The sequence below is a fragment of the Halichoeres trimaculatus genome, unplaced genomic scaffold (genome assembly GCF_033239565.1).
Source record: "Halichoeres trimaculatus isolate MK-OKI-2021-1 unplaced genomic scaffold, fHalTri1.1 fHalTri1_scaffold_5, whole genome shotgun sequence".
In the NCBI taxonomy this organism is placed as follows: Eukaryota; Metazoa; Chordata; class Actinopteri; order Labriformes; family Labridae; genus Halichoeres; species Halichoeres trimaculatus.
Genome location: NW_027437183.1, coordinates 19880771 through 19898695, shown reverse-complemented (window position 1 = coordinate 19898695; position 17925 = coordinate 19880771). Strand labels below are relative to the sequence as shown.

The 17925-nt window shown below is 43.0% G+C and overlaps 1 protein-coding gene across 15 annotated transcripts in view; it reads left to right on the top strand.

Moving 5' to 3' along the window:
• The window catches only part of fbrsl1 (fibrosin-like 1), a 531917-nt gene that overhangs the window by 412435 nt on the left and 101557 nt on the right, over positions 1-17925 (top strand). For all 15 annotated transcript variants that reach the window (XM_074669463.1, XM_074669460.1, XM_074669461.1 and 12 more), the window contains one exon: positions 11300-11329. In XM_074669463.1, coding sequence (XP_074525564.1) covers positions 11300-11329 — 30 coding nt within the window. The remainder of the gene's footprint in view (positions 1-11299; positions 11330-17925) is intronic.

Sequence of the window (17925 nt, the reverse complement as noted above, 5' to 3'; positions counted from 1 at the left end):
ATTGAACTTTAAAAGCTTTGCTTTTAGTGAAATCCCTGTTGCCATGTATGCTGTGATTCCTCCTTCAGGCATCTTTCTTCCTGATTGGCTACAGTTCCACATGACACTACTCCATAATCTTGGTGCCTCCTCCTCGGAGTTCCCCTCACACACATCAGGCTGTCTGATTGTAACTACTTAAAATGTTTAATGCTAAAAATTTCAAGTTAGGCTGGCCTGAGTCCTCTTCTGAGCAGATCAGGAAAGTAAAATGAGTCTTAACAGATCTCACAGGACAAGAAAAACTGGTGAAACAATCTTGAGAAAAGTCAGAAAAGATGTTGGCTTTTGCCAAACTGAAAATTAGTCCAATTATCTCACAAAGTGTGCGCAGCTTTAGATGATCTGCAAGTTGGGATTAAAGGGCAGCAAGAGAAAGAAAAACAAATTCTCTCACTTGGCAGTGAATTAAAGGTTGTGCTTTATAAAAGGATAAATGAAAACTGAAGCTGATTAATTGTTTCAACACTGCTGAGTTAAATGAGACAGTCACAGAAATCAAAGGAATGATCAGTCAGGGTATGAAAGGTAGAGCATTCAACCTTTGAAGAGGTTGTTTTATTTACATAGGATGTGATTGGAATTGACCGCCAGAGGATCCAAAAACAGGAATGAATCGCCTGATTCGACCTGGACGCTCACAAACACTGTTCTGTGTGAGGCTCGTCCCCCTCCTCTGAAGTGCCCAGAGCAAGCAGGCAGAAGCAGAGATCCTCATGAAACAGAGTTGTCAGGTTTTCTGTTGAGTTTCATAGAATGTGAGGCGAAACAAGAGAAGTGTACAGCTGTTTCCTCCTTGACACAGAGGGAGGCAGATGAAGAGCAGGAGAAAGAGGGAGGGAGAGAAAGAGAGAGCTCTCTTTCTCTGTGATGTGCACTGATGTAGCTGCAGCTCTAGGTCAAACGCTGCCAGTGTTTTGTGTTCATCTTCGTCTCGTCTCCCCAGTGCTCCTCTAAATTATTCACAGCCCGAAGATGTGCAATGTGGCTGCTTCCTCCCTTCCCCTCTCCTCCTTCATCCTACATCACTCTCTGTCTCTCTTCCTCTGTTTTCACGTCCCTTCTTTCTCCTCTCTTGTGACGGCTTGTTTCAGAGGCGATGAACAGAAGTTTCTCCTTGCAAGCGGGCTAATCCCCCACCCCCTACCCCATCCCACATCCACTCATCTACCATCAACCACCCACCTTTCATCACTGACTCCATCTCCCTCAGTCTTTTCATCCCTGTTCGTCCCCAGCTTGTCTTTCCTGGCTGCCAGACTCGAGCCATCCGCACTGTTTTTAAAGGGGAGGCTGCCAGCTGTTAGCATCAACTCTTAGCTAGCGCCTGACATGATGGAGGGTTTGGACTAGCACTGTGTTTTCCCTCCTGTGTGTCTTTTCTTCCTTTGTCTCTCATCTTTAATGATTTCCAGTGACTTTGTTCACGTTTTATTGAGCTGAGTTGAGGGTTAGGTCCCAAGTGTGCATCAGATCCTCAGGCCAGTCGATGGCGCTGATTAGAGATGTACCTGCCAGTCATTTCACCTTTAATAGACTGTTGGTCCGGTGAAGACACTGGGAGCTCCTGGAGACAAAGAACATGGAAGGGCTTGGGTTACGCCATTATTTACATGTTGGTTTTTAAAATTTCAGATGACAAAAAAAAAAGAAAAAAAAAAAAAAAGAGATCATATATAAACACCCATCAGTTCTATAATTGTGTTCGAATGAGAGAATCAAAATGACAGGATGAGTATGCACAGGCTAATTGATCAAAGTTTCCATTTGTCTTTCATGACAGGGAAAGTGACGAATAAGGGTTGGTATGATGTCCAAATATAAAATTTGCCTTAAACCTGTTCTAACAACATCTTAGATGTTTGTTTACATGGCATTTAAACAAATAAATAAATAATCAGTCCCATTAAATTATCAAATGGTGTAACTATAAAAGCATTACAAGTGTTAAATAATCCACCTTCCTAGAAGTTATGCAAGTCTACTGATGCAATGTTATTTGTTATATAAAAAAAAAAAACATCTAAAAGTATGTTTGAAATATTTAATATTAAACTTGATGGTTTTTTGTTGTACTTAGAAAGTCAGTAGGTTGTATACATCAATTTTTACTCTATTTTTAGGGTCAAATGGTTTGTTTACAGCATAGTAGCCTGATAAAATTATTTTCATAGAAACTTTTTTTTTTTTACAATATCAGATTTTTATGACAAACACTGGTTACACTAATTGACTTTTATGGGTTACACCAAATGACCATGTCTTTCACCCGTCAGCCATGTGACAACAGGAAGAGTCTGGTAATCTGTAAAGGCCGAGGCAAACTGCTTCAAAAGAGGACAATTCTGAGCTGGTTTTTGAGTTGCACATCAGATTTAATTTTTGCTGCCACGTACATGGGGCACAACAGCTGATTCAATCTGATTGGATGAATATCTTACTCTCCCTAAACCTTTTCACTCTGTCACATTAGGATAGCAGAGCTATGAGTTTAAGCCCAAACTTTAGGGCTTTAAATGATCACCAGGGTGATAATTATACCTAATGTTTATTATTGAAGAGTCTGAAGTAGTTTTTGACTTCAATTTCCATGTTTGGGAATGTTTCAGGGAAACTTAATTGACATTTGTCCAATATTCCTACTTATTCAACAAGTGAGCACCCAGGCCATGCTGGACTGGAGAGTGTGAGCACATCATTTGGAAGGCTAGGTCATTTGTCAGAAACTTTCTCCCATGACATATTTAAAACCTACTCAGTGTGCGTCTATCCTCAGTGGTAAACCACTGAAATAAGCACCCACCTGATTCACAAACTATAAAGAAGCAAGTAAATTGCGCAGGTTTTTTATTGACTGTCCTGATACAGAGCATGTATGGCTCGTAATGTTATGCTTCCTTTGGTACAACCAGCAAAAAAAGAGACAAAGAAAGACAGTGGCAGGAGAGACATCTTGATAATAAATCAGTAAGGATGAGCTAACTGAGCATTGCTCCAGTTAAAGCTTGAAAAAGTTTATTTAAAACTTGGTACAGTTTGTCCAAGGTCATCCCAGTTTAGCAGAATTTACTGTGTAAAGTAAAATAATGATAACTTCATATGGAGTTATATCATTAGTTGCTAGGTCTCTGCCGTCAGGTGCAGCCAGACAGACATGCAGTATGTCAGGACAGAAGCTCATAAGGGGAAAACTATTGTCATGTTAAATGGAAATATGTCAGCGTTGACCCCCGCGCAGACAGCAGGGGTTGCAGGATAAGGTGTGCCCTCGTGGCCACCTGAGAAGAGAGCAGAGCATAGAGAGCAGCTGAATCCGGTTCCAGCAGTTTCCACAGGACTCTCATTTGTAATTCTGTTCCCTTCCTACAAAAACGTTTGATCATTGCAGAGGGGGACAGGAGGCAGAGGGAGGGGGGAGGGAGCTCAAGCTTCCCCCTCCCTCCTCAGTCCCTCCTCCCCAAACCCCCCACCCGCCCTCTCGCAATTGCTGTCACCCTGTATGAATGCCCCCTCTGGCCCGATGACAAGTCGAGCGTGAAACGCTTGGCTGCCCCCTGAAATTAGCAGTAGAGCCCCCCGGCGGCACATGCTTCTCATGACCAGCACACAGTGGGCTGCCGCCAGATTCTTTTCATTACGGCTGTGGCCTGCCAGCCCCCTTACTCTACCTCCTTCTGCCTCTTCCTCCACCCCCTCCCTCCTCTCCTCCTCCTTCCCCCTGTGCATCGGCCAGAGCTCAGTAAACAGCATCTGTAGTGCTCATCACATTAGTGTTGAAGGGAAGAGAAGGAAGAGGATGGAGCCAAGCTCTCTGTGGGTGTTGCTGTTATTTCTGGGATTTCAAGTATCTTTATGTGTCTCTGCAGATCGTCGTCGTGCCTAAATGCAGCAGTATGTATGAAGAGTGCATGTTTCTGTGCGTTGCCCTGACAGGATTAGTGAGGAGAGAGTTGGTAGCAGCAGTTCAGAAAGTGAGCAGGAGAGAAAGAGAGGAGGGGAGTAGCAGTACAGAGCGATGCCTGGAGGCTCAATCTGTTCCTCACTGAGCTACATCAGTGTTAGAGACGGCGGCTCAGGCCGCGGGGAAGCCTCCACTCGCTCCATCAAACTGTCAGGCAGCCAGCGGAGCTGCACAGGGAGACTCTCAGCTGCCCCGGGGGCCAGTTCAAGTCAACATCCCATTTCCTTGCCTCCTCGCCTAATTTCTCCTCTGCCCCGACTTAAATTTCCAATGCCCAGTGTCTGCTGCTACAGCTCAGCAGCACCAGGCCTGGGGCCGCCTCAAAACACTGGGTGGTGCTGAGGGTTGTGTGTGTCTGAAAGTGTGTGTGTGCCTCTGAAGGCAAGATAGCAAGCTTGTTACAGTCACACGGTCAGCAGAGACAAGTAGAAGCCGAAGGGAGTTTTGTGAGAGACGAGGTGTGGAAAAAAATAATAAATCAGTGTTGTTTTTTCCCCTATTCTCTTTTACCTCTGTCCCCATTTTTCTTCCATGACTATATTCATAACACAGTTGTGTATTCCCCGTCCCTCCAGGTTTCTGGCAGTTTTTCTTCTTTCTCTCCGAGCAGAATAAATGCTCCCTGTTCCCTCGTACATCTGCCATTACTGTCTGTTTTTCCCTCGCCAAACTACTCTGAGGATCACACCGGCAGCCCGGCTGGCTCTGTCACTCCCCCAGCGAGTGCTGAAAGCAAAGGTTGAGGGATTTCGTGTTGGAAAGGACAAGGCGGCCCTTTAATTTAGTGAAGAAGGGGGACAGCTCTTCAGGTTTACCCCCACAAGTATCACCATCAATCTGTCCGTACTCCTCCTCCCCTTCTTCCTCCTCGGCCTCACCACATACTTTGCATGGAAGTAAAACAGAGCGCTGCCAGGTCCCAGCGCTGTTTACATGGACTCTGTGTAATGTAAAAGTCTGCTTAGTTTGGCCCCAGGTCAGGACTATATCTTTCCTCACCAGAGCTTGATTTACATGGCCCCCGCTGACTCTTCCCTTAAGTGTGTCGGCTCTGAACCAGAGGCCTCTGTGCGTCTGGCTAATGCGAAGAGCATTTCTCTGAGCTTGTCTTCCTCACTGCTCTTTTTACCAGGCCTCTGTGAAACAGAGCTTTTGCTGAAGCCATCTCTCTGTTTGCACAGCCCACTGCGAGGTCCCGGGCTCAAATATGGTTTAACGTGAGAGCCTGTCTAGGCCTGCTCTTCTGGTCGATATCATTTCTACCTGGCAGAGCTTTTTCTCTCAATCTCATTCCCTCTAGAGCCCACATCTTCACGGGGATCAATACTTTCCTAATCCAGAGCTCTGGGGCTGACCCGGGGTAATCAGCTGACTTCCCATGCTGCCTGCCGGGAAGGTCAGAGGTCAAATGGCTGTATGGATTTGATCCCATGATCAAATCTATTTTGCTAGCTGGCGTTTTCAGATACAGGTAGCAGGGTCAAGAGCAATCATCTGATTCTTTTCCCTTCTGTTTGAGATCGTTAAATATCTAAGTAAGCCATTAAAACTGCACCACTCATGTAAGCAGACAAGCAGTTCCAACTCTTCCAACATTGTGACTTTTCAAAGAGAATGAAAATACAAAAACAGAAACAAACTATTGTGATGGAAAGTTATGAAATCTGAGGCTTTATCTTCCCCACAAGTCCAAAGACACCTTCAGACATCCTGCTGATGTTTCAGACCCCAGCAGGAGGTCCCCCAGCAGACCTGAAGCTCTGCTTCCACGCCCCATCAGAGTGTCCACAGCGCTTACATCCCCACACCTCATCCCGGCATCCACAGGAGGGAAATTGCGGGTGGAAATTGGTGTTGTTTCACCAGTATTCGACACTGCTTTGGTCCTCTGTGATCTAAATGGACCATTACCCCCTCTGTGTGCTCCTCACCCTGGGAGATCAGCTTTTTTCAGCACTCTTTCCTTTACAATCAGGTGTATCTTAGGATGTATCAGCAGAGAAATATCAACTGGGATGAAGCTGTTTCCCTCATCAGTATGAAGATGTCTGAATGTATGCGCTGATGGCTTGTCACAACAAACAGAAGTCGAAGAGCTGCTGCTGTGTCAGTGTTTAATAAGCCTTTCAGATGCACTTCAGTCTTCTCCTTTTTACATTTAGTACAGAGTACTTTAGACGAGTTAAGATGCAGGAGCTTCAACCCAAACAGATGAGCTCAGAGCTGCAAGTAGTGTGAGCGCTGGAAACTTGCTGAAAGTGAGAATAGCTTAGAGTATTTATCTTTATTTCTACAATTACCTTCATGTCTGAAGTCATACTTAACATAATCTGATGGCACTTTATTAAATGACTCAGATAAAAGACCCTTTGTCTCAAACTCTTTTGTAAAAAAAACAAAAACTTTTACACATTCTTCCTCCTCTTTCCTTTTCATCCAGTTTATTTATTTTGTTTATTTTGAACAGAGACCAAAAGTGACACTGAAATGCCAGCAGCTTCTGTTTTGCCAATTTTTATACATTTCTTGCAGCGAGTACAGAGCTGCGATCAGTATTCAGGCAGACAGTTGTTGACGCCGTGCCAGCGTTTGCGTAGCCGGGCGAGTTCCTCCTGTGCTGCTCTGCCTGTCTCTGAGGCAGAATTCATGACAGACCGTCCTCCGAGTGTGACAAGTGGAACTGTGTGATTAATTTGGCCAGTCGTTTTAATTTGCTGCGGGACACGTGCCGCTTATTGTCTTCCCCTTGCACGTCCATCGGAATCTGCCAGAGAAAATGTCCAGGAGGATCAGGACATCCATCTCGCCCTGCCTCTCCTTCTTTCCCTCCTTCTCTGTCTAACCCTCGCGGCCGCCCGGCCTCATTTCAGGCCTGATCTGCGGGGTCGTCATGGGGGCCAGCCCAGGTCGAGGCCTGGCTGCTTCCAGGGCCACTGGCAGAATAAATCTCCTGTCTCTGAAGTGTTGAAAGCTGTGTAAATGTCAAATGCATCCGTCTGATGTACTGGCTGAGCAGAGGGAGGGGTGTAGAAGAGGGAGGGTTGTGGATGAGCCATCCGCTGAAGCTAGTCCCCCGTTACTCTTCATAGCTGGCGGTTGCCAGGTGCAGATGTTTCTGCTTGCTCCCTGCCTCTGAAGAGCCAGCCAGTGTTTTTTCCTTTTTTTACCGTCTTTTTTTCTTTTTGTTTGGTTTGTGAACATCTATGAGAGACACAAACCTCTGGGGGCTTGGCTCCTGTCAGGCAGCTTAGTGAGCTGCATATCTCTTCGATTTTAACAAAGTCCCCCCTGACCACCAGACGTGCTGTTCAGGGAGCTTTCTGTTTGTGGTTGTGCATTTGCATTTCACCATTTGGTTTGCTTTTATAGCCTAGTTGAGAAATCTTTTACCCAGCGTAGATATTCAAAGAAGCAGAGGGTGCTTAATGACGTGGTCGTCTTCTCACACCCACGCAGTCACAAACATGAGCCATTCCTGTTCTTTTATAGCTTCATTGTTTTCTTTTATTTGACCCAACCAAGTGTAGTAGCCTAACAGGGCAATCACATACTGTACTGACAAAAAGGAGTGCTCTAGCACTACCTCCATGCACACACACACACACACACACACACACACACACACACACACACACACACACACACACACACACACACACACACACACATGCTCTAACTGTTGTTTTGTTCCCCCTCTCCACCTGCTCCTCTCCACCCTGCTGTGCTGTGTCTCTCTCTGTCTCTGTCTGAGCCACAGTATTCCTCTTTACGCTCCGCTGCAGAGCATGCTTCTTGTAAAAGGATAAGCACCACGCTGTGCTCTTTTGATATTATTTTTCCTCCTCACCAGCTCCAGCCTTATGAGGCCTCATCTCTAGTGTCATGGCTACTGCTGCAACAACAAGGCTGAGCGTGCACCCGGGGAATACACCGAGCCGGTTGTTCATCTCCGTCACCCAGGGTGTAAACTCGCCCTCGGTAATGGAGAGCAACTCATAACCGCTGTGAGGTAGAAACGGTCGGCTCAGCTGCATCCTAAAGATACATTTACAACGGTTTCCTGCCGTCAGGCCGAGTTTGAGATGAGATCAATTTAGTTTTTCTGCGGATGCATCGAGATGGAGCTTTAAAAGTGACTCCTTTCAGATGAAATGCATGAGTGGTGAGTGAACAAATAGATGGAGATTACAGGTTGTGATGCTCTCCCAAACAGAAATGGCTGACAATTAATTTGTCCCAAATCCCTCGTCTGAATGGGGAATTGATTGACAAGAAGCCTAAGCCACTTTCTCTACTTAATGCCCTGCACTCTGTAATGAAGGTCTTTGACAAGAAAAGCTCAGAAATTAGGGTTTGCAAACATTCCCCAAGAAAAGAGACGGCATTTTGCATAAAAATGTGCCAGACATTTCTTTTTCTCATTATAATTCAGAGAATTTTCAGTAATATGAAAGCATTTGATTTAGTATTGTTGGTCAAGGACTTGTGGGTGCTGTTTTCCTTCATTTTAGGGCTGCAACTAACGATTACTTTAGTTGTTGATAACTCTGATGATTTTATTTACAATTAATCTATGAATCTAAAAAAAAGGATGAAAATGCGAAATAGTAAAATTTGCAAAACCAAACATGCGTTGTTATTTTAGTTGATGGCTGTTGTTTGCTTAATGATATATATACAAAGAAACAACGTATATGAACATAGTTTGAGCTGAACAGGTGCTACATTTATACACTTAAACAAATGAAATGATTGTATTGTCACTTAAAGAATCAACAGTTTGGGCAAAATAATAGAAAATATATTGTTATGTCATCAGATTCAGAACTTAGTGGGTCAAAAAGGCAAATAAATAAAAATGTGTCCTCAATCTTTTCACCTGCAGGTAAAACAGTACACCCCCTCTGCCCTATCACTATCTGTAGCAGCTAACGCTAATGCTAATGTTGGTTTAATGAACTCCTCGTGGTTTTCAAACGGGGTGATGATTTAATAAAAGCACTAAACGAGTCCTTAGAGACATACCATGCATTTCACAACATGTAAAAGGAGTGTATGTGGGGTTTTCTTATGGGGGTGTTTACTTGTTTCCTTCACCAGCTGGCTCGGCGTCTCCGCCGCCATGCTGATCTGTTCACATGTGACGCATACAGCCCCACAATCCAGGTAATTGACACTCCTGTCCAGTAGGTAGTGGTAATGCACCTTCAGCTAGTTGCCAACCACTAAATAATCCAACAAAAAGGGAGAAGACAAACAAACTGAGGACAACCTAATACAGTAATGGCGCAGCACACTGCATAGATTATGGAAAAACGTTGTTGACACTTTTACTAATCGATTCTTATCGATCTTATCGATTTGTAGTTGCAGCCCCACTTTATTTTAAATTAATTGAATACAATAGTTTTATTTTACTGATACATACAGGAGGTGATTACTGTACTGTGGGGCACACTATATATGCTTTCACGCTACTTTTCTTAATCTCAGCGCAAGCTCTGAAATGAAGAACAGCATCTCCTCATTGAGTCCTTTTGAATGCCTCCTTTTACTGCGTTTGTCCTCCATAAAGTGTCTGCTCTCGTATAATGTCTGTCAGTGCTGAACAATAAGAGCTCAGGCATTCCTCTTAGTTGTTATTCTGCAGATAGAGATGCAAACACAACAATAAAACCTCCGGAGGGGGTGGTGATGTTTTTCACTTAAAGCTCCCGCCAGCAAGGACTCCTGCTGTATCTCTTGTCTTTGCATAGTTGAATGAATCACTGAGCACTGACACACACACACACACACACCAGTCCACACACACACACACACACACACACACACACACACACACACACACACCAGTCCACACACACACACACACACACACACACTTTCCCCTCCTGAGAGATCTTGGTCACTGAGCCCTTGCACTGATTACTCTCGTTACTTAATTATACATTTGGACCCACCGCACTCCGAACAAAGGGCCGCTGTGCCTCCATTGACCCGGCTCCCTGCTCATTGTGCCCGGCTCTGAAAGGGAGTCAAACAAAATAAAGAGGCTCCACTTAAATATGTTGCCACAGGAACTTAATTGACAGATTGATGGCGGTTTTTCACTGGGGGCCCTCTCTTCGTCTCTATGTGGGCTCCTCGCTTGAATTGCTCCGCTCCTCATGCGTCCTGCTGTGAGGTCCAGTGGGACTCAACTGCAGCTCAACCACTCCTGTTTCCAAAACTTCACCGTCCATTGTCCAATGGGAGCCAGTTACCAACCAAGTGGGAACAAATGACTGTGTGAGAAACGGAAGCAGGGAGTAGTGGGGTTGCAACTGGTTAGAAAATGTGTTTAACATGACAATCAAAGTGACCACGTTTTAATTAGAGGGAGAAGATGCTTGTTGTTGCTGCTGAGCATGGGAAAAAGTAAAGAATCTAAATCAACGTGGAGTTTCTGACTTCACTGTGACTTCTCACATTATTTACAACGTCAGATGAATCAAACTTCCAGTATTAATGTGATCATTATTTTAATTATTTGCTGAAAAGACTTTTCTGTCTCTCAACGTGTCAGGAATGAAAAGCTGTGGCGGATACAAGGTCTGACTTTGTTCAGGTTTTTAAAGGTTGCACCTTTTCCGAAGACATTTAAACCGGAGCCGTGTTTTTATTTCATGGTAAAATAACGTGATGGAGGAAAAAACCCATTTCACTTTCTTACTGAACAGACTGCAATTTGGCCTTTGGCCGTGCAAGACAAGGCATTTCTCAGAAAACAGCCTCTTGTTATTTAGTTCCTTTATCCCTGCAAAAGTCTGACATACAAATTAAAGGCTGGTTTGTCACAGGGTGGATTTGAAATACCACACTTAATAGGCACTGTGTTTGAGTATTCACAGAGCCTAAGCGCTCGCTGTCCTTGAGATACTATCGTCCAATTTTAAAGCACTCTTAAAAGGCTAAATGACAAGCTGCAGCTGAATTCAAAGTCATTGAACAGGCTCTTTATGATAGAACTCAGTGTATAGTGCAATTCATTTTTGATCCTTTATAAATTTGCAGCATTCAGTCCTCAACAGAAACACCAGGATAGCGTTCAGTGCGGCTGTGCTGCTTTAGAAAAACTCTTAGACTACCACTCTCTCCTTCCTCTCTTCATACTCTGCCGTTTGCTCTGAAAGCTGTCAGTGAATGAGAAGTTTTACACAAAAATAACATCTGCACTGATTATGGGCTACTTGGGGGGAGGGAAGGGGGACGGATGAATAATTCCTTATATTCACCAAGTCTGTCTCTTTTCTGTTACAGTGTGACAGCGAGAGTGACATCGACGACAAGGTAAGACTGCATTTCCTGTGTTTATTCACCCACCGACATGAAGTGGATGAGAGTTGTGAATAACAAATTTGAGCTTGAAACTAGAGGAAAGACACATTCACACTGTGTTGTTAGCTAAAAAAAAAAAAAAGACGAGGTGTAAAAGACAATCTTCCGCTTCCACCACCGTTGATCATTTGCATCTTACAGAAAGTGACAAGAAAACTGCAAAAGAAGCTGTTTTTAGTGTTAGTCCTGGATTTCACAAAGTCAAAAAATGGGAACTCGATTGTTTGAAGCACTTAATGTCTGAATATGTCTTGAATATGTCTCCTGGCTTAGATCACAACCTATAATTCTCTAGACAAAGAGCTTCACTCAGGCTGTATTTGATGTAGTAATGAGGCACATATCTTCTTTATTCACTTGTTTCTCTTTTTTTTATTCTCAATATAGCAGTAACTTCTGTCTACATTTTGTGACTTATGTAATCATTTTAGTTTGAAATGTCAGTGAAACTTATGTTGCAGACAGAAATTCATCGTTAATGATAAGTTTCTGGTTCCCTGCGGTCAAAAAATTCATACTTACCTTTTTTTTTTAGCATATTTTGTTTTCACTGTAGCGGTATTCAGTTAAAGTAAGTTCATTTTTTGAAGAGTTTTTGTATTGTGTATTACCCTGAAAGGATCAGCCGGCCTTTTTGCTGGCAAGGCGTGGAGAACCTGGCTGGTTTCCTCTTATTCAGAAAGATCCTGAAGCATTAAAATTGTCAAGTTTCATTCATGAGAGCAGCAGTTATCTTGGTTTAGTTCTCTCCTGTTAGCACTAATGACATATGATACACTGCCTAGCGAAAAAAAAAAAAGTTGCCACCAAAAACAAGGTCACACACTCTAATATTTTGTTGGACCACCTTTAGCTTTTGCTGTGGCATTGTTTCAATAAGCTTCTGCAATGTCACAAGGTTTATTTCCATTGGATGTTGCATTAATTTTTCACCAAGATCTTTAATTGATGATGGTAGAGTCGGACCACTGTCAGTCAGCAATCAGTGAGCCTAACCAGAAAAACAGGCTTTAGCTTGCTAGGGAGCACAAAGATTGGACTCGGGAGCAATGGAAGAAGATCATGTAGTCCGTTAAGTCCCTATTTACCCTGTTCCAGAGTGATGGGCCATCAGGGTAAGAAGAGAGGCAAATAAAGTGATGTACCCATCATGCCTAGTGCCTACTGTTCAAGCCTGTGAGGGCAGTGCTATGATCTGGGGTTGCTGCAGTTGGTCAGGTCTAGGTTCAGCAACAGTCTGTGTTCAAAGAATGAGGTCAGCTGACTACCTGAATATACTGAATGACCACGTTATACCATCAATGGAGTTTTTCTTCCCATTTCCAAGATGACAATGCCAGGATTCATCTGGCTCAAATTGTGAAAGAGTGGTTCAGGGAGCATGAAACATCATTTTCACTCATGGATTGGCCCCCACAGAGTCCAGACCTTAACCCCATGGAGAATCTTTGGGATGTGCTGTTGAAGGCTTTGACCCTACCATCATCAATGCAAGATCTTGGTGAAAAATGAATGCAACACTGGATGGAAGTAAATCTTGTGACATTGCAGAAGCTTATCGAAACAATGCCACAGTGAATGCATGCTGTAATCAAAGCTAAAGGTGGCCAACAAAATATTACAGTGTGTAAACTTTTTTTTTGGTGGCAACTTTGTTTTTGGCCAGGCAGTGTATCATACATGGATGGCATCATATTTGTTTTCTGATAGAGAACTTTGAGGCTTTTAGCAACGGTAGCCACGTTGGGAGTGTTGAACTCAATCCTTGGCCACTGTCCCTACCAGTCAGCCAGGTTGCCTCTGATTGGACAAACTGTGACTTTAATATTCCTATAAAGTTCTGAGTTACAAAACAAAAGTTCGCCCCTCATACAGTGTGTGCTGTTCGAGATATGAGCCAGCCTCGAGCGCAGCCTTGGCAAACTGCAGTTTTAAGCTCGTCCTCATCAGCGTCATTACCGCTAACAGCTTGGTTAGCATGCAAGTTTTTCTTCTCCTTTTTTTTGTTCTGCCCTCCAATCCAAAAACATGTCCCTTTGTGCAGTAAACAGCACAAAACCATTGCTATCACTTTGACACTGTTTGTTATCATGTTGTGTATTTTGTCTCTTCCAAAAAGCCACAGACCCAAACAGCTGATCATGAGCTGCAGGTGGAGGAACAAGTACATGTTGCATCCTTGCTTATTGCAAAACCAAAGTATGGCACTGAAAAATATGTTGATAGACCAAACACTGACACAGTTATTGGCATTTGAGTCTGAGTTTATTAAAATCATCTTAAGTTTATCATAAAGCTGACCCTGTCTGCAGCTGAGCTTTTTTTTCCAGTTCTTCTATAAATGGTCGAAAATGACCAGCATCCTCTGTAGGTGATACACTTCAAGGTTTGTTAACAAGTCTTTAAAAGTGCTATGACCTCAACTCTTCATGGCCAAATGTGATTCTGCCTTAAAAGTTAAACGGTGGCTATCGCTAGTAGAACTTAGCAGAACTTAGCAGTGATGTCATCTCGTCAGCTTTTACCATTTTACACTTTGACAGATGTAGTCTATCAGTTTCACTTCTGTGTATTTGTTTATCCTCGGCTTGGAGGTGGTTGTCTGATGGCAGCCACCTGGTTACAAGATGAAACGCCTTAGGGGAACCTCATGCATTCTAATTCCTCCACAGTTTAGCAATTACTCCCTGGTAAATGAATGAGATAGCATGCCTAATCTCCTGTAAGCTTAGCTCCCAGTTCTGTGGAAATGTCTGCTGCTCTCCCCATAAATAATACATTGATAGCAGGCACAATTTGCATTAACTGTAGCCTGGCAAGTCAATAGGCTTTTATCTCTTCATTGAAGCGGGAAGGAACCGAGGGCGCTAGCTAGTTGACACAACAGAGAGACGTAGCAGGCCTGTCAGTCTCCATGCGGCACCCTGGCATCACAGTGGGGGGTAGAGAGGGGAGGAAGCTCTCACAGTGTTTCTTTTCAGGGTTTTGTTTTCCTTCCTGCTCTATCACTTACCTCAGACTTCTAACAGCACTATATAGTGTCACAGATTCTGACATTTAATGTATAAAAGTTTGATACCACGGTACTAAACAACACAGCTTAAAGAAAAACAGAAGAGAGAAAAACAAGCAGTGCTTCGGCGGTGTTGTGGAAACTCAGCGGTGGTGCCATGTTGTTGGTTAGGTGTCAGCCTCTGTCTGTTCAGTAGAAAGCTCCAAATTTGGCACCACTTACGTGAGCAGTTTGAGCTGGATTGGGATACAGTTCAAGAAACAGTGCTCTATTGGAGACTGCTGCCAAGTTTTCAGCTGTCTGATTGCTGAATTTTGTACCAATTATAACACAGTCCACTGTCGAGCAAGAGAGTGCCGCTTTGCCCGCTCCGACTTTACTCCAACTTGACAAACTGACGACAAGCGTTTAAGAGCAACGACCTGCCAGGTTACTTTGTGCTCTCACTGTAAAATAAACTCTCATAAAATACAAGTGAGGACAAGGTGAGGGACTACAAACTACTTTTTAGGAATCCCATGTTTAGCAAAGTGTAGCTGTGAAAAAGAAACCTCATTTGGGCTTCATCAATGTTGCATCAGCCAATGATCGGTCACCATGGCATGGTTTAGTCAGAGTTTTTCTACTTTTAATACAAAATGTGAAGATCACTACAGTAATACATGTAAATACTTTAAAAATGGTTTAAAGGTGAATTTTTTTTTACATCAGGTTCGTGAAATGTTGGTTCAACATTCATAATCAGACCAGACTTTGGATATGCTTCAGTCACAAGATTCAAACATGATCTACATACAGTGGTTTTCAAGTTGTCTCTAATTACAGTCACAGACAAAACAATTGAAGGATCCTACAACTTTCAACTAAGTCGGTTTCTGGAGGTTGTTCTTGCTTCATAGTCAGAGCTGCACGTGCAGCGTCTTTCTTTTACATCTTAGGGGACAACTTTGGGGAAATATTTGATTTCTTTTCAGCGTTTCTGAATCTTTTTAAGCATATTTCAATACAAGAAATAGCTGCCCTAAGAGTTTCTAAAACAAAGTTAATTTTCTGGCTTTTAATGCCTTTATTCAGAAAGATCTGGACAGTGAATAAAGCAGGAAAGAGGTTGAAAGTGGGGATTGACATCAAAATTTGGATTGACTACAAAGGGCCAGCCTCATAGGGTGTGCAACCTAAGTGCTAACACTTGGAGATTAAGTCCTTGTGTAGATGAGTAGCTGCAGAATGAACTTGTGAATTTAAAGTCATCAATATCATAGTTGTTCTGCTTTGAACCCCAAAATGAGCAAATCATCAAAATACTGTTTTCTGATATTTAGAATATAATAGAATAGAATGTGTCTATCTGTGATAGGAAATTCGGAGTCACAGCAGCAATACAAGAAAGTATAAAGTCAAAAAGTTACAAGAATATATAAATAGAATAAAATAACAAGTGTCAACTAGATTTTAAAAAAATCCATCCGAGACAAAAGCTTGGCTGTAATTCTTCAGTCAGCCAGCCTCCACCTCCATGGTGTCAAGGAGTGAGCTGGACTTCCTCACCAGGTTGTTCAGTCTCACTCTCCTGTATCCTGTCTGCTCACAGCAGGTGAAATCCTTCCAAAGCGGCGTTTGTCTGTGGTGTTAGCTCCACTTCTGGGATGCTATTCTACCAGTATACTCTCTGGTGCAGGGTTAGCTCTTCCCATTATTGCAGATGGATCTTACATTCCCCATAACAATGGGTGGGAGGACAGGTCAGTATTGTCTCCTCTTAGTTCTCACCGCAGTACCAACAGGCCTGGCACCTGTTAGCATCGACATGCTACAGGTTGCTAAGATTAACTAAGCAATGCAACCACTGGTGCATGTGGGATCTCTGGACACATACAGCAACAAAACAAAAATGTTAATACATGACTGCAAACACAGTTTGATGTCACTGGCCAACAAATGAGCGATAAAAAGCAATGAAAAGCTCCAAATCTAAAAATATAACACAATATAGTTGGAAAATGGTTGAAATCCTAGAGGTTCAGGACTGATTTCACCCTTATTCAAGCAAATTTCAATTTTGAGATTGCATATAATCAATGAAGGGCTCATACATGGAATAGCGAGAGAATTCTATGGAGCTATGTTAGCTTGTGAAGCAGCAGCATTTGGAAAACACTAAAAGAACTGTGACTGAAAAAAATCAATGTTAATATTCCAACTGAAGCCAAAATGACTTATATCCAACATTGAAACCTATCACAGCAGCCACACACATCATGGAAACTCACTTTGAAAGCTTATTTTCTTAAATCAGGAGCCAAAGGTAAGCCTCAAATTTTCGATTATTATAATGACCTTAATTTGTCAAATGAAGCAGGGGTAATGAGCAAAGATGTGCTTTTATTAGAAGCCAACACATGTGTAAGTAAACTGTTTCAGATCAAGATTGATTGTGACTTGAAAGTACACGGTTAATGTGGGCGTGTGATGAGAAAAGAACATCTGGAAAAAGGTTGAAACAGTGCTGACCTTCTCGTTTCCTCAGAAACACATTTCATCATAATCAAGTTGATGAGAGTTGTGGAGCGACCGTGGCAAATTGCTGAGGGAAGAAGACTGGGGAAAAATACTTTGACAGGCCATCACAAAAAGCAGAAAAAAACTGGATGGTGTAAAAATTGGGTTCCTTGAGGAAAAAGACAAACACTGTCATTTGTAATTGCCTGCTCTCAGGATAACTCGACAGCGATAATTTTCTGCAACGTTTTGCTGAAACAGGTGCCAGCTCCTCCTGTATCTTTCCAATGAAAACAAAGACTCCTTTCACATCAGATTACCAGCCACCTGAACACCCACATTGTCAGGATTTCACAGATTAACTTAATTAGAATATTGCTTCCAGGTGTGCCCCCAGGGTGCAATCAGTTACACTGTATTTGAATAAAACTGACGAGATGCTGCCACAGCCAAGTCACTTCAGATTGTTGCACCTTGTAAAGCTGGCTCGTATCAAAGCACTGCCTCAGATAGCATGCAGTCACGTATTTCCAGAACATGTCAGACTTGAATTCTTTGGAGATTGCTGGGTCACCCCGAGTTCAGTGCAGGGCTGCTGTGAGGGGGATCTTTATGTTTGATTGGCTGAGCCCTGAAGAAACAAGCAATCAGAGGCAGACTATTGTGTTCTCATCACTAGCATTTCTTCTTGGGACGCCTGTCGTCTGATGTCGGAGATTACATGATGTTTGACAATGACAAGTATTCAGTGTTCTTTTTAAAGAGAGATCAGCCCTGACCTTGAATTGCCTCGTTTCTGTCTGTGTCGCTGGGAAGAATCCAGAGAATGAACTCCTTATGGAGAATAAAGTTTCCTCTGTCTTTACGGTTAGTCAGGCAACACTTGGTGTGTTAGCTCATAGCCATGCTAAATTAGACAGAACTAACCACACATTGGCTGAACTGTGTCAATGCAGACACGTTATGTAGTGAAGTCTATTTGAGGCCATGCTGCAGAATAGGGAATGTAGTTTAGTCTGGATTCACTTTGGGCTAA